At 44.1% G+C, this 23,009-nt stretch overlaps 1 protein-coding gene across 1 annotated transcript in view; it reads right to left on the reverse strand.

Annotated features, from left to right (window-relative positions):
* Positions 1 to 23,009, reverse strand: part of IPMK (inositol polyphosphate multikinase) — a 39,884-nt gene that overhangs the window by 13,481 nt on the left and 3,394 nt on the right. Inside the window, exons 2-4 of the mRNA XM_033066002.1 lie at positions 21,948 to 22,033; positions 5,732 to 5,828; positions 1,531 to 1,703 (exon numbers count right to left, since the gene is read on the reverse strand). Of these exons, the coding sequence (XP_032921893.1) occupies positions 1,531 to 1,703; positions 5,732 to 5,828; positions 21,948 to 22,033 (356 nt within the window). The remainder of the gene's footprint in view (positions 1 to 1,530; positions 1,704 to 5,731; positions 5,829 to 21,947; positions 22,034 to 23,009) is intronic.

A 23,009-nucleotide genomic window follows, 5' to 3' on the forward strand; every position in this document is an offset into this window, starting at 1 on the left:
TGCTGTGTGAGGGCAGGAGAAACCTTTTCAACTCTCTTCAGAAAACAAGTTCCAACATGCAATTGGGTGCCAAAGGCAAAAATCCAAATTTCATCTAGTTAAAAACAATGGATGGAAAACTGCACTACTTAGGAGAATCATCATTATACATCCAGTCTGAATTAGGGGATTGAAAAAAATTCTGCAACTGGCCATAGACACAAATAAGTGACAATATTAGAAACAATAGTCACAAACATACCACAGAAGCAATCAATCATTCCTTTTGCACTGTCATGAAACAAAGGACATGAAGCATTGTTTTATAAATGAGATAAGAAAGGTTACATAATAACATCAGCCAAATCCAAGGCTATAATCTCCAACCTTACTTTTCCATCCAAATTGTTTGGCTGTTTTTTGACTTAACTCCCACATTCTTGCTCATAGGTTTACATAATTACTACTCATGACCACTATAATTTGTATACCAGCTTATCTCAAGACAGAGTTAAGGACTGGGAGGCTGGGCAGTTCTGCACAAAACATTACAGAGATGTTAGAATTATCTTCAACAATAATGAGTGCAATCTGACTGCTGTTGCTATTGAACAGTGAAGGGGAAGCTTATCAAAGCCTCCAGCCATGTTGATGCAGAGCTTGAGGAGCCCTGGCTTTGTGTGTGAGAAGAAAAACATAAATCTCACATCAAAAAGAAAACTATTCCTGTACCTGTTATTGCAGAAAAAACTACTTTTGAATTCCACCAGGAACTCAGGAACACATTTGTCTGCCTGAGCCACAAACGTTCTATACAGCTTTTCTTTACATTGAAGTTTTAAAGTAGCCAATGCTCACATATTGACTGAGTATTTCTAAGAGTACTAAGTGTTAATAGGGACGTCTGCATGCCCAACTAACCTTCCCTGACAGTCGCTCCTTGAGTGTGTAAATATCAAAAGAAGTTTCCTTCTGATGGAAAGCTTTTTAAAATGCAAAACATAAGCAGCTGTTCACGGCTATATGCATCACCTCTGAGTACCTAAGAGTAAGTAAGAAAAACTATGTAAAATTATTTTTATTTAAAAACAGAGTATCAAGATGAAAAATGAGGAGGATACAGCTCATTATTAAATTATTAGAAAGACTGGTTCAGTATGTAAATCTCTGATATAAGCCTGAAAGAAAACAAACACACAAAAATCCTCTTAATAATTTTAAATATCTGTTGTGGTGGTGAAAAATTAATTGCAACTATATTCAGTTTTAAATACCCAGCCCCTCTCCTGTACACATATACAATGCCCCCAGGTTGCAAATAGCTTGCCCTAATGGACACAGCCAAGTTAAGTAATTGTTTTGAACCAGAGCAGGGCTTTGGAACAGATTTCACACAACACTCGATATCAGCACCACCAAGACACATAGGTAACACAGTATTTATGTAAAACTCAAAAGGATTGCTGTTTGCCAAGAAAACCAATTTCTGTACCTGGTGTGGGACAAGAGGGTTGAGCATAAACTGAAAGTGAAGACAAAACAAGTTCTTACCCTCATTCCAAGAACCAAAAAGCCGATCTCTTCCATCAGCGGGTACTTGCTGACCTGCTGCTGTATCTTCTCTGCTGAAGCATAAGGATCATAACTTTTCTGACCTATTTTTACATCCATTATGCAGGGCTTATTAAACTTACGGGTCACATCTTCCAGTTTTAGGTATGTATCTGTCAAAAAACCAAAACTTTTTTTAACAGTGGGTCAAAGTGAAATCATTACATAGCTTCTGCTGAGCACCTGAGGAGGCATGGAGAGTCCATAAAATCTGTTAGCTATCTCTTATTAAGCCAAAAATTGTAAAAGTCAAAGTGTCATCCTTCTGACTCTTTTTGTATATTACAGAAATCACTGCAATCAACACATTTGTGTCATCACTCTAAAACACATAACAGAAAATAACTAAGTAAAGTTCAAGATTTTCAGTACATAGCTCTTAAAAGCAAAGAGCCACAGGTTTACATGGGAGGTGAGGAAAGACAGTAAATTAAAAAAAAAACCTCAGAAAAGGGCTGCAGTCCCAATTCCAAAATGTTTTGGAGCATGCTGTGAGCACTCCAGAATCAAACTGTTATAAATAAAAAGGTAATACAAATTGTTTAGATGCATGTTTTCATCAGACTTAAAATAAGTAGCATAAAACATCTATTTCCATAGGTACCCATGGGTATCTGCTGTCCTCTACTGTACTGGTCTAATTCCTGCTTTTTAACCATACAGCACCAACATTTAGCACCTCCCAAATACTTAAAAGCCCTAAATATCTGTCACTTTGTTGTTCTCCATCCTGCTTCAGATTTCTTAAACTGGAGTATCTTACCAACCTCCTAAAAATGCAACAATAACTATTTTTTTTAAATTAAGCATTAAATTACCTTTGTAGCTAACACCAACCCTGGGAAACACTAATTATTTGGCAAAGCCTGTAAATTACATAGAAATTTCAAACCTCTTTCACACTTCTTGGAGTTAAATCTTTCTTGTTAGCTAACCACTAGATCAGAATCAGGCCTGTTATAAATACACCTCTCTGCTCTCACAAAGCTGTCTGGCCTTGTTGGGAGAGCAATGCCACTCAAAAAAAGCACCATACCAAGTTACTTTTTCTCATTATTGCTTCAAACAAATGGATCAATAGTTTACACTCAATTTTTCTTGGCAGTGTTTGATGCTTATTTGCACTGTATTCGATAGTGTAATGACACAGCTCCTAAACGCACAATATTGGTACATAATAACCTTCACTTCCAGCAGTTACCCCTATGATACCTCCAAGCACTAAGACAAACAAAGTTAAGCCTCAGATAGGTATCTACTGCTCTCCATTTTCAAGTCTGTAACTGCAAGTCTCTGAAGCTCTGACTGTAAGGGTCCACCTCAAGGGCATCAGTGAGTCTGTACCTCAGCCCAGGTAACTGGGGCTCTCCTCCCTTCTCCTTGCTTGGTAAAACAGAAACCTACAGATTTTTCAAGCAATTCAGACTTTTAAAATTATTATGTAGTGTCCTGCTAATCCAGTGTGCTTCAGGAAATGATGCATTTGCCATCTAAAACTGTATTAAATTAACAACTCCCATGAGAGAGGAATTAATATAGATTTTTTATATTAAAACTTGCATTGCTAGATATTCTGGACCATACATTTCAAGGATTTAAATAAATCATTCATCAGAGATTTGCCCTGCCCTTTTCTATTTGCAGGATGGCAGGAAGGTGTGGTTTGACATATTATTTACATATTTTTTAGAGTCCCAAAGGAGAGAAACCAAAAGACCATCTAAATTAAGGAAGTATCCATGGCATGAACCACTGCAGACTTCAGCACAGGCGTGCCAGTGCATTCAGTCTTTACTGAAGACAGAATAAAGTATCACTTGAGGCATCTGATTCCTTTTCATAACTTAGGAGACATCTCTCAAAACATAGGAATAAGCAAGGAAGTGCCTCAACTGCTCACAGCAACAAGGGAAAAAAGAAAAGTTTGAAGCTGGTTATATGTATCTATCCTGTTCTTAGGTTAGGTAACAAAATTAGATAACAGTATGAAATGAGCAGCAGTGAAGTTACTTTACAAAAAAAAAGCACAGGCAACAACTAGGCAGTCACACTCAGAAAACTCAGCAGCAGATGGCTTCTACATCTTTATAGCAACCTTTCCACTGCTTTGTGAATAAACTTCAAATATCCACAATGCCAGTGAAGCTAAATTTCAAATCCAACCCATTTTAGACGAGCTTAGGAAAACAGCATCCCACCTCTAACTCCATTTCCTTAGCAGTGGCACTGGGTATGTGATTTCTGTGAAACAAGAGTTATTTTACAAATTGTATTGATACTGGGAGTCCATCTTATCTGTCACATTTCCTCTATTCTCATTTACACTTCACACATTTCATCCCTTTCAGCTAGCAATTTCATCCACTTACCTATTTTTTCAGTATAGAATGCTGATGCTTCTCCCTAAATATTTCTCTAAGGAAATAAATTATGTTCTTCACCTTACAAACTGCAGTTTCTGATTACCTGTCACATGGAAATTCAGAGATGGTCACAAATCAAGTTGAGAGTGGACTAAGTTTTGTTTTCCATAGAAGTCACCTACCATCAATTTAGTAACAATAGGAAATAACTGGGTTCACTATTACTGGGTTATATGGAGTTGTGATCCCAGAGCCTGCAGAGCAGTCATTGCCAAGGGAAAGGTCAGGCTTCCAATGTCAAGACTGCAGCAAACCTACAAATTTATCTTCAATCTACATTTAAGAACAAGATACACATATACTCTGCTAAGCTCCATCATCTCCAGCTCTGATTTCTATCTAACACTACACAAAGCTCATTAATACCACAGGTAACAGAGTTGGCAGTGCAGTGTTTTGATTGAACTGTTGTCACAGCTTTCTATGAAGAGGACTCATGAGAGTGCACAGTCTTTGCAAGAAGCAAAACAAACAAAAAAAGTTTCTCCTCCTTTCAACAGTTATTCTTACTGCCTATGTCTGAATGACTGATGGCAACCTTCTAAAAATCCAGCCCCACAGTGCACAGTGCTTTTGAATCCTCAGAGCAAATGAGAAATGTGTTGAATTACTCTTGGTTAGACCACATATTTTCACATCTTAAGATCATACTGCAAACAGAAAAAAAAATATTTGCAATTGAGAAGGAACATTTAGTGAACTCTGTAACACATTAAATTGTGAGGGAAGGAAAAAGATAACTCTTGTACAGCTATTTGAGCGAGTGCCAAACAGGAAAGTATGAAGGTAAATCGGAGCTAAGAAACTGCTGGTACCACCAAAATCTTCCCTTCATTTTTTTCCTGTTGATATTACACCATGTCCTTGGATACAGTCTTACTACTTCTTTGGAAAACAAGTCTATCAAGTGACAGCATAAGCAGAAGACAACAGAGTTATTTTAAAGGAGCATGGTATCTAGTTTAAAGCCCACATATTCAAATAGACTCCACAGCATCTCTTTGTTTCTGTGTGTTCCAGAAGTTCCATTTCCCCAGTGTGAATTAGGAAAGTCCCCAGAAGAAAAAATAGTTTCTAGTACAGCAATATATATTTTCTCTTGAAGAGACAATATTCTAATTGTTCTAGCAAAACACCCTTTTCTTCCTGACTCTTAATGTTATACAAACACAAATTTTAAGACACTAGATCTTCATTCAAGCAAGTGACAGAGGATGACAAGCGGAACTGCCCACCATGGCACCTGTTGAAATAAGTGCTTTGGGTGGTAAGGCACAGTGATGGGATCCAACCTTTGGAGAAACAGCAGCAGATTCTAGTTTGAGTGCTTCCTCAGCTCCAGAGTATGCATCTTTCCTTTCTTCCACACCCACAAAGTGCTTCTTGCCTTGATTGCCTGGCTGGACATAACCATGCAACCAGCTCACTCCGCCCCCACAACCCCATCCACAGCAGGAGCTCTGGGGCAAGGTGCATTAGGCCCAGCTACTCAGGAAACCTTTGCTGCACAAACAGCCACACCCACTCTTTCCAGGGAGGAAGACTCTCAAAACCTAATCCAGCCACAAGACTGAAAACTGGAACCAATTATTAGAGGAAATGTCAGTGGGTTCCAAAACAAGTCCAAGAAAACCCTAAAGAGCTCACAACTGCCAAAAACTAGTATCCAGAAAATGTTTCCAGAAGGTTTGGATTAAGAGATAAAATTAGAACAGTACCATTTGGTGCAGTAGGTGGTGACCAGACACCAAAGTATTTTGGCAGATGTTCCCTCAGCTCCAGAAGAATGCTGTCGCAACAGTCGGAGTCATAGACCTGAAATAAAATAGGGAGGGTTGGAGAGATCAACATTTTAAACATTCACTTTTGCTGGTGGGGGAGTGAACAAGTACTGCAAGGTACTTGGTAGTTGGCTGGGGCTAAACCATTACAACTTCCAATTGTCCTGTAATTATACTTTCTTACAGGCTTTGTTTTCTTAAGTCTAATATACTTAACTTACATTTAAAAAACATACAGAATGAAGATGAGAATTATCACAGTCCAACATAAATGAGTAGCATTCTTTCTTTCAAATTTTAAAGTGGCAACAATGCATCAACCCCAAGCACAATTTATGGCTTAACTTGAATAAAAATCTAAACTGTAATTGTTAACTTCAAAGCCTAGCTATTGAAAAAGGTGATCTCACATTTGCATTCAATACTGTATAGGTTACTGCATCATATTATATATCTAAACCTTTTAAATTTATATCAGGTAAAGTACAGAAGTTCAGACTAGATAACATTTTCTCATCTTCTCCAAGATAATTCATGCTGTAGCTACATCACAAAGACCATGTCCAATTCAAATATATTTCTTTTCATTTGCTTTAACACTTTCAACATTTTTTTTCAACTTCTGTAGTAAAAACAGTAACAGTTTGGAAACAGGCGTTTCCTGAAGGAACAACTCTTTGCAGTTAAAATCAAGCTTTGGTTACTATCTGTTATGGAATTGCTTGACTGCTACCGGTTTGTGGCATAGCTAAGAGGGCTTCAAAACCATTCCCTTGCCCAGATTCTCCCCATCCCACCAACGATGTAGTTCCAGACACAGGGGATTGCCTATACCACGCTTCCACATGCTTTGTAGCCCAAACTATCTATATCCACACCAGTATGGGTTACAATGCATTCAGGACCCATCTCATCCCACTCCCCATAGAGATCTCCCAGTTGTGCTGCCATTAGAGTGGTGTCCTTCCCCTCAGCCATACATGGCCACACAGCAATACCCATGGATGCTGCACAGTGACCAAGGCATGCTCAGGGTTCTGCTGTCAGGTAAAGCCCACTGGAAAGTTGGCAGCAAGGCAAAAAAAAAGTCAGGTGTTAACAGTTCTGCAGACTTGGCTCTGCTCATTGTGCCAGCCCACACTGAACTACAGTGAGGGATACCTGGCAATAGCAACTACAAAGGGGAGGTAATGCAAAACACACGCCTGTAGTGTTGTTATGTTAATACAGCTATGGGGGAACAAAAAAAATAGACCCGAAGTGCAGATGCTATTTTAGACATCGAGGCAAGCCTTGGCTACCCTCACCAGTGCCAGTAATTCAAGACAGTGCCTCATGCAGCAGCAGTGTTAAAATTAGTTATGTGAGTTTGTCCTAAATTTAGGCTTCACTGCAAAAAATCTCAAAATAAGTACACTCAAATCACCAGCGTACTTCTAACAGAAGGACTCCTCCAGAGCTAATGCAGGGTTTGCACCAGCCACAGTTCTGACATCCTCACCTGTTAGTGGGCAGTTATCAAGAGCATGATACACCCATGCTGACTGTATGCTAAGGTATTGAATTTGACTCATTCCTTTAACTCATTGTATAGGCCCCATTTAAAAGATCCTGAGAGAAGGGGCAGAATCCTGAAAGTTCAAACCACACAAATATGCACAGTGTATTGCAAAACTCTAGGGTACACCCAACACCACACCCTCTGCCACTACTGTTGCTATCTTAAGTATAGATAAATTGCTGGGAGTGTCTTTTAAGTCACAGTGTCACATCACAGGGCACTGATCTCTCCTCACACGTCATGGTTTGACAAGGTGGCCTGACCACCAAGGATGACACATAATTGTGTGTCTAAGTCCAGTTTCCCTCCACGTTATCATCCATTTAAGTGCATGACATCTAAGTAATGCACTTAAATTAGCAAATGCAAGATTTACAGATGCTAGGGCAACCTTAACTCCCTTTTCCATTGGGAATGTATTATATCACAGACTTTAATTACCTGAGCACACACTGCATTCCCCTCCGGACTCTTACATCAGCCAGTTATACCAGGCAAGTGCAAGGGTCAAAAAATTGAGGTTGAAACAGCAGCTGTGATTTTAGCAATTTATATCTGCTTGGTTCTACAATTCACACAGCCCTGGTTTTTTTTAAGTGGTACCATCATCATTTGAGTTCTGTGTCCACAGAACCTGTTTCCACAAAATTGACTGGCATTAAGCCAGCTCTGCTTATATTCAAAATCTCATACCACAATAACTTCAGAAGTTAAACATTTGTGAATGGTTGTTCCACTAAATGCTATTATACCAAATTGCTTAATTTACTATCTAATATGCAGCCATATTTATGAGATTACAACCATTTTCACTGAAAATACATACAGAAAGAAAGAGTGTTTAAAACAAATGAGGATCTATTCGCACAATCTGATCACATAAATGGATTTTCAAGTAAAAATGGCACACACTTTTGACAAAGTCAAAAGTCTTTCAGGAGTCAGGGGATAAAAAACAAACACATAGTAAGGGGTTGGCTATCTTACCTTCCATAAAATGACGGTTGTGAAAATAAGCCTCAAAAATCTCACAGAGAGACACTCATTTGGTCATGTGTATCAACAAGTCAAACCCTAATAATACCAAAAAACCAGCAGGTCTTATTTCATCCACTTTCGCATTTTACATAGTCCAATTCAGGCTTGACCCCAGCAAGATTTAAAGCCCCAGGCATGGAAGCATATTTAGAAGAGACAAAGCAAACACTAACCCATTTTGAAGGTGTAGTAGATCTTCAAATCTTCAACAGTCAAGAGAACTACCAAAAGGCTGCGGTCAGGCACAGCCACCAGTAGCAACACTAAACAAATACTACAGCACTAAAACACTAAAGAAATACTAATACACAGGCACCATCTGCAGCAAGTTACTCCAAAACCATTAGAAATAAGTTGAGTAGAGACAGATCCTCCAGGTCTTCTTTCTTTCCAATAACAATTTACTGCAGAGGCAAAGCAGTAAAGGATTTTGAAAAACATAAGCAGGCATTTGGCCATACCCCATCACAAGTAAAAAAGGGTTCATAAGACAGCAAACTCCCATCTAATCTTTCATTCCACAAGATTCCTGGGCAACTAAAGATTAACAACAAACCAAGTTTAAGTTGCTTATTCTACTCACACTTCCCTACAATTTCTGCAAGTCACCCCACTGACCATGGAGGAGGGTAGTGGACATAAAAGAGCATTCTTTGTTGCGAAATCAGAGATCATATTTCATAACCAATCTCTTTCCTTAGAATTAAACTTTCTCTTGCCCTTCAGCCTCTCCCATGTTCACAACTCACTAGCACAGTCAGGTATTACGTTCAGCTTCAACTGCATAAGAGTTGGAGTCTTCAATAAACTTGAGAGCACTCTGAAGTCAAAGACAATTCTTAAAGATACTCAGGTTGTTACCCTCACAAATACCTGATAAGCAGCCTCTTAAATAGGTTATGAGACTTAAACGAATGGTCAAAAAATACACGGTGAACTGCAAATCAAGGTCTCTACCCTATAACTTAATCAGAATTCAATTCAGTTATGTCAACATGCATGTACAACAAACTGGAGCAGAATTCACATTAGGTAGTCTTTGCTAGAGGCCAAAATAAAGAGAACATAACCTAAAAAAATGGTTAAGACGTACTATTGGTCATCTGGAAAGGAACTTTCAATTTTAACACACTAAACATTTCTCAAGTTCTTATTTTTCCTTTCTTCTTTGACAATACACTCAACAGAGCTGAAGTTGCCCATTGCAAAACTCAAGCTATCAGCAGGCAGGGAGATCCAGTGAATTTCAAGGCACAAAGTCAATTACTACTCCCCAGCAAAACTACAATACAACCAGTTTTCTCATCTATCTTCACAACTACTGCGCCAAAAGGTAGCTCTGTTACTGCAATGCACTTTGTGCTGCAACATGAATATTGCTTGGGATTTTGAGGGAAGACACAGACCTGGTCAGAAACCACCACCACATCCAAGCCCACAGACCCAAAAGCAAGTTAGGCAAAGCCAGCAGCCAGAGTGTTTGATACAAGCTCTCTGCTCCAAGAATAATTTTTTAAGCAGCTCCAACTATTCAAGCTTATATTATCACTGAAATTACTGAAAGTGGAATGGTAGAACAACACAAGAAAAGGGAAAAGTGGCTAGTATGGTTGTCCCACTTTCTGAGAACATTTAGCCTTATTCTTTTTTCTTTCCCAGAAAGTAATCAGGTCCCAGCAGAATATTTACACAGAGGAGTGGGAGATAACAAGAGTTGGGAGGAATCCTGAAGAACTCACACTTAAATAAGCAAAATTTAATTTTACATTTCAAAGAGACAGAAACAGGAACCAAGTCCCGACAGACATATGTTGGCTTCTTTTTCCTAGGACTGCAAGAGGCAGCTGTTATTTGGAGCCATGACATGGTAACACCACTAGAACCAGCTGACAATTCTGATGTACAACAAACAGGGAGAAAAAAAAAAATGTATCCACTGGAAGCTGTCCATGCTGCAGGGGCCCATAGAAGGAATGTACCGCAGCAACTACCACGCTGGGGCAGACTGATGGTAGGTTCAGTCACTCAGAGGCAGCACTATCACAGTCCTACACACATTTCCATGCCCTCCCCACCAGCACTGACAGCATACAGCTGGTCCCACAGCCTCCTGAGCACCTTAAACTGGCTCACTGTCCATGTGCCAGGCCAAGGCATTCCATTTTAACTGCCATTTATAGAACTGCCAATTCAAAGGATGTTAAGAGTTGGAAAGAACTCACAGATGATGTAACCCCAAACCCCCGGCTGTAGGCAGGGACACCTTCCACCAGATCAGGTTGCTCAAGGCACTGTCCAACCTGTCCTTGAACACTGCCAGATTTGGGAAAGCCACAACCTCCCTGGGTAGCCTGTTCTTGATGCAGAGTGTCTCTCCAATTACCTTGAGGCCTCCTGAGATACTGGAAGGTGCTGTGAGGTCTCCACACAACCTCATCTTCTACAGGCTGAACAGCCCCAGCTCTCTCAACCTGCCTTCACAGGCAAGGTGTTCCAGTTCCCCCCAGCAACATCATAGCCTTCTCTGGATCTGATTCAACACTTCCATCTCCTTCTTATGTTTGGGACACCAGAACAGTGTGCATCACTCCAGGTGAGGAGAGAGCAGAGTAGAGGGGGAGGATCCCCTCCCTCAACCTGTTGGCCACACTCCCTTGGATGCAGCCTAGGATTCCACTGGCTTTTGGGCTGGGAGCACTCACTGCCAGCTCATGGTAAGTTTTACAACAACCATCATTCCCAAGTCCTTCTTCCAGGGCTGCTCTCAATCCCTTCTCTGTCCAAGTTGTCAGTGTCTGGGATTACCCTGATGCAAGGGCAGAACCCTGCACTTCTTTTTGTTGAGCTCCATGAGGTTTCCACTGGCCTGCTTCTCAAGCCTGTCAAGGTTCCCCAGGATGGCATCCCTTCCCTCAAGTACAGCATCAGCAACAATATTCTCATATTACACGCCTGTTTGGGTTTTCTTAATCTGGAAACTAGAATTCTTTTTGGAGACTGAATTTGTTTTGTTTTTCTTTCAAGTAGGCAACCTACACTTTCCTCAATCTCATTCTGTCAGCTCACCAACCATATTTTACTTTTAAATGAACTTATAATGAACAAAGTATTTTCTGTATAACACCAATACATATTAAGTTGATCCATATTCTGAAACATTCATAACTGAAATTTAAACAGTATTTGATCCAGGCTAAAAAAATACCTGCATGACCCTCCAGCAGAGCAGGAACACTTTGCTGGCTCTTAATTCAATTTAACATACTGTGCACTTGACAACTATGCATTTTCACTTTATTTTCAACCAGATCTACTCTTGGTAAGGAATCTTCCTCAAAATCAGGCTGCTAAGAGAACTGGATTTTCTTTCCTGCTTATTTGCATAGACTACAGACTACTCAGTCTGTTCTCAACTCCAGCCAATAGTTCCACAATTGCATTAAATTGCAGTAATGGCCTTTTACTGCCTCCCTTTTTAAAGGGTTTCTTAGACATATTAAAGCAGGCTGTAGTTTATTCTGTGATACACAGTGCTCAAAGAGCATGGGAACAAACACTCAACAGACCCTTCTAGGTTAACTTTCTACTGCGTGATGTGTTTGTCCCAAACTTGTTTTTGCTGCAGAGTGCAAGGACCACAAAAATCTGCCATATTTTCCAAGTCCTACTGTCCAGTCATTTAACAGTGAAGTACAAAAAAGGTATTTATAGAACAGTGCTAGGAACTCAGCAGATTCTTACAGCTACACTTCATCCTTCATGTCTTAGACAACTCCTCATGTGAAAAAAGATCTGAATACCAGCTGCGCCAATATTTCACAACTTTGTCAATAAGGCATTTTCTTCTCATTAGTTAAGAATTACTGTGGTACTTCTTCACATATGCCCAGGCTCATGGTTTAGAGGCAACTTCACATGTTGGTTTGCTCATTTCACCAGCAAAACAGGACCCCTTCTAGACAATTCCTCAGCAGAGGAATGATGCCGAGGGCAGGAATGAGCAGCATCAGAACATGCTCACTATGTTTGCCAACAGGTAATTTGTACACTTCAGTACCAGTATCTCTGCTGTCAATGCAGCAGATCCAGATGTACCAGAATGAGGCACAGCCAAAGATTCTTTTGAGCTACAGCTCCAACTACAGTAGTAATGAAAGGCAAGAGCAAGGCACTGTATCTCCAAAATAAGATGTTAAGAAAACCAGGTATCCTGTACTTTTGTCCATACAAGACTGAAAATCAAAACCTTAGCCAGAGACATGATCACAGGATAAGGATATTTTAGTACAAAACAGCAGCACAATAGCCATCATCCACTCCTTTTTCAGCCAAGGATATCATCTAAATCAAGAGTACAAAAGCACTTAACTGAGCTTACAAAATAGGATAACTTATCCTGAAACAAGACATACTTTGCCTCCCCAATCCCTTTCCTGTCAGTAGCAGAGAACAGTTTATGGAACACAGGCTGCCTTATCATGATTTATGCTATATGGGCTTAAAGGGAGCTGAGCCTTATGAGTCAGTTCTTGCAATTCTGTGCAAATTCAGGCCAAAACCATCTTTCACACTGTTGGCTTCATTTTATGCCACAGAAAGGGGGAGAAATCACCACAAGTCTTCTGCACTGCCTGAAGCTGCTGGAATACTAATTAAAATTAGTAAGAAAAAAAGCAAGCATCGAGCAGGAATGAAAAGACATTGCCCAGGAGCTGCAGCAAGTTATTGAGAACAAAAAAAATAAAGAGTAAGGAGAAGATTACTGCTAATGGTCCAAATGGGCACAATTCCTGAACATTTCTTCTCTGTACCCCAGAAGCACAAGGAACCGTGGCTTCAGAAATATAAACGTAACTGTGTTTCACTAACACATTATCCTCTGGTTATAAACTCAAAGACTGACTGTTAAAAAAGAGACAGCAAAAGTTGCACAAACAACATCCATTCTGCCTTGTATCAAGCTGTAAAACAAGCTAGTGAGTTCTTGAGGGAAAGCAAAACAAACACAGGTCACTGCCCTATGGAAGCTGCATTTCAATGCATCCAAGGAAACTACAGAACAATTGTGTAGGCAACCACAAAACCATTCCTTCCTAGCTTTCAAGTGCCTAACTCTCACCTAACCATTGTAAATCTCTTTTACATGTCAGAGCTATTTGTGTCTCTTATATCCTGGCTTTGTTTTTAGGATACATGTAACAAGAGTGAAAAACATTTTCTGCTATCTCCACTGGTAACAACTTCCTTGCATTCATATTCCATGTCAACAGGACTCCAACCCTGAACTTGGATTACTGCTACAGCAGTTAACAGAGCCATCACTAACTGGGCATGGGTGGAACATCTGTCAACCAGAAGAGCCAAGTGATTAGCTGAATTATCTTTTCACACTGCTGTGTGTGGGTTATCAGCTCCCTTGGTTCACAAGCACTGGCCAGAAGTAGGAAGTTACCAGAGCTGAGCTGGGAGAACCCTGTCCACCTTTTCAATCCAGCTCCCCAAAATCACCCTTGTACCTGGGACAGAACTATCTGAGGATTTGAGTACAACTTGCATTACTATAGCCTTGGAAACCTTATACCATTGCAGCTATGTTATTTGGAGCCACTACATGGCAATACCACTAGAATCAGCTGTGACAACTCTGATGCATGGCAACCAGGACAAAGAAAAAGGCATCCACTGGAAGCTGCCCATGCTGCAGGAACTTTCTCAGGACAGTCTTCAGCAGGCAGCAGGAGGAGGGAAAGTGTATTGGACATCCCCCAAGTGTTATACAGTCACCACAGGAAAACTGAAGGGCAATTCAAATAAAAGTCTACAGGAACATTTATTGATCTGTTAAGCATAAAATCCCAGTTTATTAGCTGCTCCAGAAGTAAACTTTAAACTTCAGTAGGCCATACTCAGAAGTTACACACAGTAACCAACAGGTTTACAACCACACTGTGGGAAAGCCAAGATAAGTGAAGGAGTAGCCATTTCAAAACACTTCAGCAACCTTCTCTTGTTCTACTGAACATTAAGAAATACTCCATCTCTTCATGCTTAACACACAGCTTGCAGGAAACTTATCTTTGTGCACAGTCACAAAGATAACAACAACTATAAATTCTCTCTTCCTCAGTTTCATAGAATCACAGAATGGCTTGGGTTAGAAGGGACCTTAAAGACATCTTGCTCCATTCCCCTCATCGAATCATGAGCAGAGACACCTTCCACTATCCCAGGTTGCTCCAAGTCCTCTCCAACCTGGCCTTGAATACTTCCAAGGATAATCTGTGCCAGGGCCTCTGGACAATCTGTGCCAGGGCCTCACAACTCTCACAAGGAAGAATTTCCTCCCAATATCTCATCTAACCCTACCCTCTGGCCTTTCCTCCTTGTACTGTCTCTCAAGGCCCTTGTCCAAAGTCTCTCTTGAGGCTGTTTCTTAGGAACTGGAAGGAGCTCTAAGCTCTCTCAGGTCTTTTCTCCTCCAGGCTGAACAACCCCAATTCTGCCAGCCTTTCCTCATAGCAGAGGTGTTCCAGCCCTCTCATCAGGAGACTTCCTTCCTCTGGACTCACTTAAAGAGGTCCATGTCCTTCCAGTGCTGGGGACACCAGAGCTGGAGGTAGCTCTGCAGATGGGGTCACACATGAGACAGGCAGCATCCCAATCTCTCTTTTAGCTCCCACAAAAGCAGCTGCCCTATTTAAGGCTTGACATTCCAGCATCCTCCCTCTCCAACAGAACAACAGTTTCTGCAATGCTACATTCTTGACATGACAAACTAAGGAAAGCCCTGTGCTGAAGAGCTCTGAAATGCAAAAAGACAGAGTTATGCTAGCACACAGTGCTCTGAAGGACAGCCTGGCATGGTTGAGACAGGAGCTCCACACCCAGCTAAGCAGCAAGTTACCTCATATCATACAGAGGCTGCACTAACTGTTTCAAGGACACTATACTCACATTTTTCAACTCACTCAGTGCAACAGATCACCACAGGAGTGCTGATAGGTTTCCTCCTTCTATCAACACTGCTGAACTAAATCAGAGCATTTCAGCATGGATAAATGAGCCCTGGCATGAATCAGGCTGAAGCCAAATCCCAAAGCACACTGAGGAGCAGACCACTTCTGTGGGTTTCTTAGCATGCTTCTGTAGGCAGCCTACCATAAGCTCACACTGCCTTTCACCAATTTAGTCTAATTCAAAAGACTGCATTTTCAAACAACACTATTTCCCTGTTCCCACATCACAGTATATTGCTCCCTCCCAAAACCCCTTTAAAAGTCGTCCTTTGGAGTACCTCCACCTACACTTTCTCACAGAGCATTGCCATTACACAGAAACAACTGATCAGCAGTGTAGATAGCCCTTAAATAAACACTACCCTTACACCTCCATTAGTTTAATTCTCTTGTTGCTCATACCAACTGAAAACAAAGTATTTTGTAGCTATTCAAGGTTAAAAAAACCTCGTATTTTTTTCACACAGATAAAGGTACCAGAATACCAAGTAAAACACTCCATGATTATACAGGTAATGTTTGTAAGGAGTTCATGCCCTCAGGTACAGAAACAAAATTAAAATATTATTTTTATTAGATAATTACTCAGATTTACAGAGCTCAATTAGCAAGTGGACATTACAGCTAGAAAGTCACACTCCAACGAGAAGTTAAGCAGTGCATAGTAAGCTATTAACAAACAAGTACAAATAGTTCATTGTTCTACTGTTTTATCATAGAAGGTATTCATCATAATCTTGTCATGGTCTGTTTATTCCCCTCCCTCATAACACATGGCAAGCCCCTTCCCTAGCAGTGGAGAATGAGACATAGTGCTACAGTAGATACAAGTTTGGTTTATTTGGTGAAATAATCTCTCACAAAAAAAGACCTCTATTTTGTTGTTTGACTGCTAAAGGGAGTCAAACATAGTATGAAGAAAATAGAAAGGTAACCTGACAGCAGCCTGAGTAGGAATTACCTCAGCAGTTTTCCAGATTTGACAGAGATCTGTGAAATTCTTCCAAATTTCAGTTGCAACCTGCTTCTGAGCAAGTTTTGGATCACTTACTAGTATTTTGCAGTACATGTCTTGCTCGAGTTTCCATTCCAAAATGGAATAATTTTTGTTTGGGCTCTACTGGTAAGTACAGTAATTTCACAACTATAAGGCGCACCGGACTATAAGGCGCACCCCCCCGGATTCGGCAAAATTTGCAACTTTGTAGATCAGATAAGGCGCACCGGTCTATAAGGCGCACTTTTTTTTTGCAGTGAGGCCCCGCCCCCAGCTCACCCCGTGGGGTTGCTGGCTGAGGCCCCGCCTCCACCCAGCAGCCATTGGCCCCCGGGGCCGCCTCCACCCGGTAGGGGCGGTGCCGCGAGCCACCGAGCCACCCTGGACCCGGCAGCCATGGGCCCCCGGGACTGCTTCCACCTGAGAAGGGGGGTGCCGCGGCCCCCCAGCCCGCATTCACGCGGCAGCCATGGCTCCCCAGGACTGCCTGGACCCAGGAACGGGGCTGCTGCCGGCCCCCTAGCCTGCCTTCATCCGGCAGCCATGGGCTCCCGCGGCTGCCTGGAGCCAGGAGCGGGGTTGCCGTGTCCCTCCTAGCCCACATTCACGCGGCAGCCATGGCTCCCAAGGACTGCCTGGACCCAGGAACGGGGCTGCTGCCGGCCCCCTAGCCTGCCTTCATCCGGCAGCCATGGGCTCCCGCGGCTGCCTGGAGCCAGGAGCAGGGTTGCCGTGGCCCTCCTAGCCCACATTCACGCGGCAGCCATGGGCTCCCGGGACTACTTCCACCTGGGAAGGGGGGTGCCGCGGCCCCCCTTGCCCACATTCACCCGGCAGCCGTGGGCTCCCGGGACTGCCTGGACCCGGGAAGGCGGGTGCCGCGGCCCCCCTTGCCCTCATTCACCCGGCAGCCATGGGCTCCTGGGACTGCCTGGACCCGGGAAGGCGGGTGCCGCGGCCCCCCCTTGCCCTCATTCACCCGGCAGCCATGGGCTCCTGGGACTGCTTCCACCCGGGAATGGGGGTGCCGCGGCCCCCCTTGCCCACATTCACCCGGCAGCCGTGGGCTCCCGGGACTGCCTGGACCCGGGAAGGCGGGTGCCGCGGCCCCCCTTGCCGTCATTCACCCGGCAGCCATGGGCTCCTGGGACTGCCTGGACCCGGGAAGGCGGGTGCCGCGGCCCCCCTTGCCCTCATTCACCCGGCAGCCATGGGCTCCTGGGACTGCCTGGACCCGGGAAGGCGGGTGCCGCGGCCCCCCTTGCCCTCATTCACCCGGCAGCCATGGGCTCCTGGGACTGCTTCCACCCGGGAATGGGGGTGCCGCGGCCCCCCTTGCCCACATTCACCCGGCAGCCGTGGGCTCCTGGGACTGCCTGGACCCGGGAAGGCGGGTGCCGCGGCCCCCCTTGCCCTCATTCACCCGGCAGCCGTGGGCTCCCGGGACTGCCTGGACCCGGGAAGGCGGGTGCCGCGGCCCCCCTTGCCCTCATTCACCCGGCAGCCATGGGCTCCTGGGACTGCCTGGACCCGGGAAGGCGGGTGCCGCGGCCCCCCTTGCCCTCATTCACCCGGCAGCCATGGGCTCCTGGGACTGCTTCCACCCGGGAAGGGGGGTGCCGCGGCCCCCCTTGCCCACATTCACCCGGCAGCCGTGGGCTCCCGGGACTGCCTGGACCCGGGAAGGCGGGTGCCGCGGCCCCCCTTGCCGTCATTCACCCGGCAGCCATGGGCTCCTGGGACTGCCTGGACCCGGGAAGGCGGGTGCCGCGGCCCCCCTTGCCCTCATTCACCCGGCAGCCATGGGCTCCTGGGACTGCTTCCACCCGGGAATGGGGGTGCCGCGGCCCCCCTTGCCCACATTCACCCGGCAGCCGTGGGCTCCCGGGACTGCCTGGACCCGGGAAGGCGGGTGCCGCGGCCCCCCTTGCCCTCATTCACCCGGCAGCCGTGGGCTCCCGGGACTGCCTGGACCCGGGAAGGCGGGTGCCGCGGCCCCCCTTGCCCTCATTCACCCGGCAGCCATGGGCTCCTGGGACTGCCTGGACCCGGGAAGGCGGGTGCCGCGGCCCCCCTTGCCCTCATTCACCCGGCAGCCATGGGCTCCTGGGACTGCTTCCACCCGGGAATGGGGGTGCCGCGGCCCCCCTTGCCCACATTCACCCGGCAGCCGTGGGCTCCCGGGACTGCCTGGACCCGGGAAGGCGGGTGCCGCGGCCCCCCTTGCCCTCATTCACCCGGCAGCCATGGGCTCCCGGGACTGCCTGGACCCGGGAAGGCGGGTGCCGCGGCCCCCCTTGCCCTCATTCACCCGGCAGCCATGGGCTCCTGGGACTGCTTCCACCCGGGAAGGCGGGTGCCGCGGCCCCCCTTGCCCACATTCACCCGGCAGCCATTAGCTCCCGGGACTGCCTGGACCCGGGAAGGCGGGTGCCGCGGCCTCCCTCGCCCACATTCACCCGGCAGCCATGAGGCCCCAGGACTGCCTGGACCGGAGAGGGGCGGTGCCTTGGGCCCCCTGGCCCGCCTCCACCCGGCAGGGGCAGTGCCGCGGGCCTCCGGGCCCGCCCCCAGCCGGCTGCAGTGGCACTTCCGGCTCCCCCCACGGCTCTCAGCTCACACTTCCGGTTTGGCAAATTTCGCCGCTTTGTACATCAGATAAGGCGCACCGGACTATAAGGCGCACTTCCGGGTTCGAGGGAAAATTTTAGTCAAAAGGGTGCGCCTTATAGTCGTGAAATTACTGTACTCAGGATCATGCTCACCAGAAAACAAGCCATCAGTAACAAGGGAAAAAATATCTGATTTGCTGACACAGACTTTTACCTTTGTCATGTTCACGCATCAAGCTGCAAGCAAACCCAGCAGTTTCAGAAGAGAAGGCTTTCCTGGTCCAAACAGAAGATAATATCTACTGGGTATAACATTAAATATATCAGAGTTCTAGTCAAACTTGCCTTTTAATGCCTCATTATCATCTATCACGACACATTCCCTGCAGCCTTCAGCTCACAAGCACTAGACTACGCACTGAAATACCACTTCCTGGTTCTTGGAAGACACTTCTGCTTCAGATCTGTGGTAGCTGCTCTCCAGCTGACTCATGCAGCTCAAACTGAGACATACTGATCTTCCTGCTACCATAAACTACAGAGCTTCTCAGATACATCTCAAGAGGAGGTGTGCTGCTCCAGAAGGAAAGATACTCCCCTTGTTTTTGACCCAGGTACTGGGGCACTAATTTTCATTCATGGTATATACTACAGGGGAGATGCAAAGGGAGCAATAACTCACCTACCTACAGGCAAAACAGTTCTATGCACATATGAAGAAAAAGGAGCAGAAATTAAAAAAAAAAAAGTGCAATTAATCCACATATACTAATGGACAAGCACCTGCTTTAATCTTACCAATCAACCTACTGTTTTCCCCTGACAAAGTGACAGCTTGGGACTTATCAGTCTTATTTCACTTGTTTCATTTCTGCACTGTTTCTCACCATCTCCTGTACATGGCCATCTTTCAAACAACTCCCTGTCTCAAGGAGCAGTAAAATTATCCTTCACTCAATCTCTGGAGGCTCATCAGCCTTCTCCAAGGTGATAATGTCTCTGATTGTAGCCCACAAGATGGGCTGAACTCAGTCACCAAAGCAGGGCAGCCTTAGCATTGTTCCCATTGCTTGTCAGCTTAGTCACCTACACTGCCAGAAGACTACCAAGACAAGGAAGTTTTGCCATCTTTTAAATGGGTCAAATCAGTTCATAAATGTCCAAAAAAAAAAGCACCATCATAGTGCAAGGTAAATGGCAGGAGTGGGAAGAATGAGCTATGGATCAGCTCAAGCTGCATGTGAAACTGTACCTTACCCTGAACCTCCCAACCCAGAGCAATTATCCTATAACAAATATGTAGTGCTTACATGTCTATAGCCCACATCACACAGCTCTTGCCTGAGAGTAATAAACACAATAGCAGTTAATAATTGAAAAGCAACAAATCCCCAAGACCTTTCTCCTGTACTTTTACCAACACAACACACATGTATGTGCTCTCCCCTTCCCTTCACCCACTAAAGGGCCTAATCAACACGTAACAAATCATGTCTGCATCTTTCCCTTTCTCTGTTATTCTTCAAGAATTGCCCAACTCCATTCCAAGACAACATAACTGAAAAAACTCAGTGTTGAAAGTAGCCCAGCAAGGTCTTAGAAGACAGAATAGAAGCTCACTTTGCAAGTTACTAGCATTGAGATCTGACCTTCACAGCACAGTAACAAACACACTAACATAGACATCCCCTTCTCAAAGACTTTGCCCAGGGTCTTGATCACGGTTTGTCACACAAGCCTAAGCTTAAACAGGCAAAATTACAAAGCTTCTGAGGTGAAGAGTTCCTGAACTTACCTCTCTTACCTGCTGGCTTTAGGCAGGGACAGCATGTTACTGTCTTTGCCTGAGGATTTCACAGCACAGTAAGTAGCCTGGTGCTCAAAGGAATCTGTTCAAGCTTTCTCCTCCTACTCAAGTTACCACTCAGGCTGGACACGTATTTCTTAACTTCATCTCAATGAGAATCACAGAGAAACTCAGAAAAATATTTACATTTAACTGGCTCCTAGTAACTCAAGAGCTGCTGTTCTGTCCCATCATGAGAATTATCAAATAATGCTAGCATGCAGATACACTGTTCACTTAAAGCACCTTGCTTTGTTTATGTGAGACATTTTCACAAAATCTGCAAGGTCTTTTGGTAACTTAAATAAATACTCTTTTAGAGAAAAATAAGCCAACCAACCAAAATCCAAGCCAAATACCAGAACATGTAGAGGGTCTCAAGACTCCCCTTATACCAAGAGTGAAAATTTTCATAGTTCTTTGTACCTATTAAGTCATGGAAAAGTATGGCATATCAATCTGACATACAAAAACCACAAGACAGACTGTCACTGGAAGGACGATACTGCAGGCTCTAGAAACTGCTCACAGGACAGCAACAGCTTTCCTGGTCTGCACTTTTTAAAGTTACTGATAAAGCAAACTGAAGATGAGCAATAGGAAAATACAACAACTGAAGTTAACTTGAGAGTTTTGATTTTTATTGACTTTTTAAAAGAGCTGAATTTTAATACAGTGAACAGAGCAATACTTCCAGCAGTAAACCAGGCTAGGAAGAAGCATAAAACATGCTAAATTTAGATGTAAGCAATTTGAGAGACTTAGCTACGTGAGAAAGTTGTGATCAAACACGCAACCCTTTAAACATAGACAGGAGATAACACTTCTCAATAAAATCTTAGATGCTGTGGAAGTCTGATATCCTATCAACAAATAAGCAAGCTTAAATCCTGTGAGTGAAGTAGGTCTGGCATGAGGACTGACATGCAAGGCACAGAAAGTTCTAGAGAGCACACAGACACTATGGCAGGGTATTTAGGCTGCACTTTCCCAACTGCAATGATAAGGAGGCACCTCTACAGGAAGCACACCCCTCATTTCACCTGGAGCAAGCCAGCCTCCTCCACACTGTGGGACCCTCACCTTGTTGTAGAACTCTTGCTCCCTGGGACCACGTGGTGGTGGCTGCAACTGCTTCAGGACAGTTCCATCTGGATGCTGTAGTATGCCTAGAAGAGAAGCACTTCCTTCAGGGCTTAGCTTTAAGAGGTACAACTTTTTGCTTTTTTTGTTGTTTTCCAGAAATAGTGACTTCACCATCAAGGACAGCCTATTGAAAAACTGTACTACTTCCACTGCACACACAGAGACAAAATTGTCAGCTCCTACATATAACCCTTAGCAGAGGTTTGCTTGCATTTCTTATTTCTACCCATTGAATAACTTCCTGGGTACAGCTCTGCCCAAGGCCAACACAGTACTAGGATTTGACATTAAAACTGCCACCCCAAAACCCCCATCATTAACTAAAAAAGATTACACACACACTCCCTTTTTAAATATTTCATAAATTGCTTTCCAACAATGCCTAGACGTTAAAGGAGCACCACATTTAATGCATATCTCACTACTAGAAGATAAATAAATGCCCTGTGGATGTACATCTATGCTAGTGGCACAGAAAGCACCGCTAGAAAGTGTCTTTACTACAAGGAGTAGCACCCATACAGCACTCGAAGCTATCAGATGCTACTATTTGTATCATTCATAATTACAGTACATAATTTCATCTCAGCCAGGCAACACCTTCATCAAGCCTGCATAAAAACTCCCTCCAAAATACTCTCATCAAACAGCCTTATATGACTCTCCAGTCACCAGTATTTCTGAATAACTGCAGAAGAAATGCAACTGAGTATGTGAGGATGCTCAAGACATGGATGCAGGCAAGAATGGAGAACAGTAACTGCATTCCTCTGAAATATGAACTGTGTTGCATCATCAGGTGCAAGGGAAAACAAAAAACTCACTTCTGAAAAAGATATTTTCTGCTAGGATTAATTTCTAACTTTTCAAACAGTAATTTTTTGTTTGTTTGTTTTGCTTAGAAGGATAGCAAAAATGTCAACTGTATCCAAAAAAAGATATTGTTTTCAACTACCAAGTGAGAAAACAGAAAAATGAGCCAGGAGCTTCGCATCCCAA

This window comes from Catharus ustulatus, chromosome 8 (genome assembly GCF_009819885.2).
Source record: "Catharus ustulatus isolate bCatUst1 chromosome 8, bCatUst1.pri.v2, whole genome shotgun sequence".
In the NCBI taxonomy this organism is placed as follows: Eukaryota; Metazoa; Chordata; class Aves; order Passeriformes; family Turdidae; genus Catharus; species Catharus ustulatus.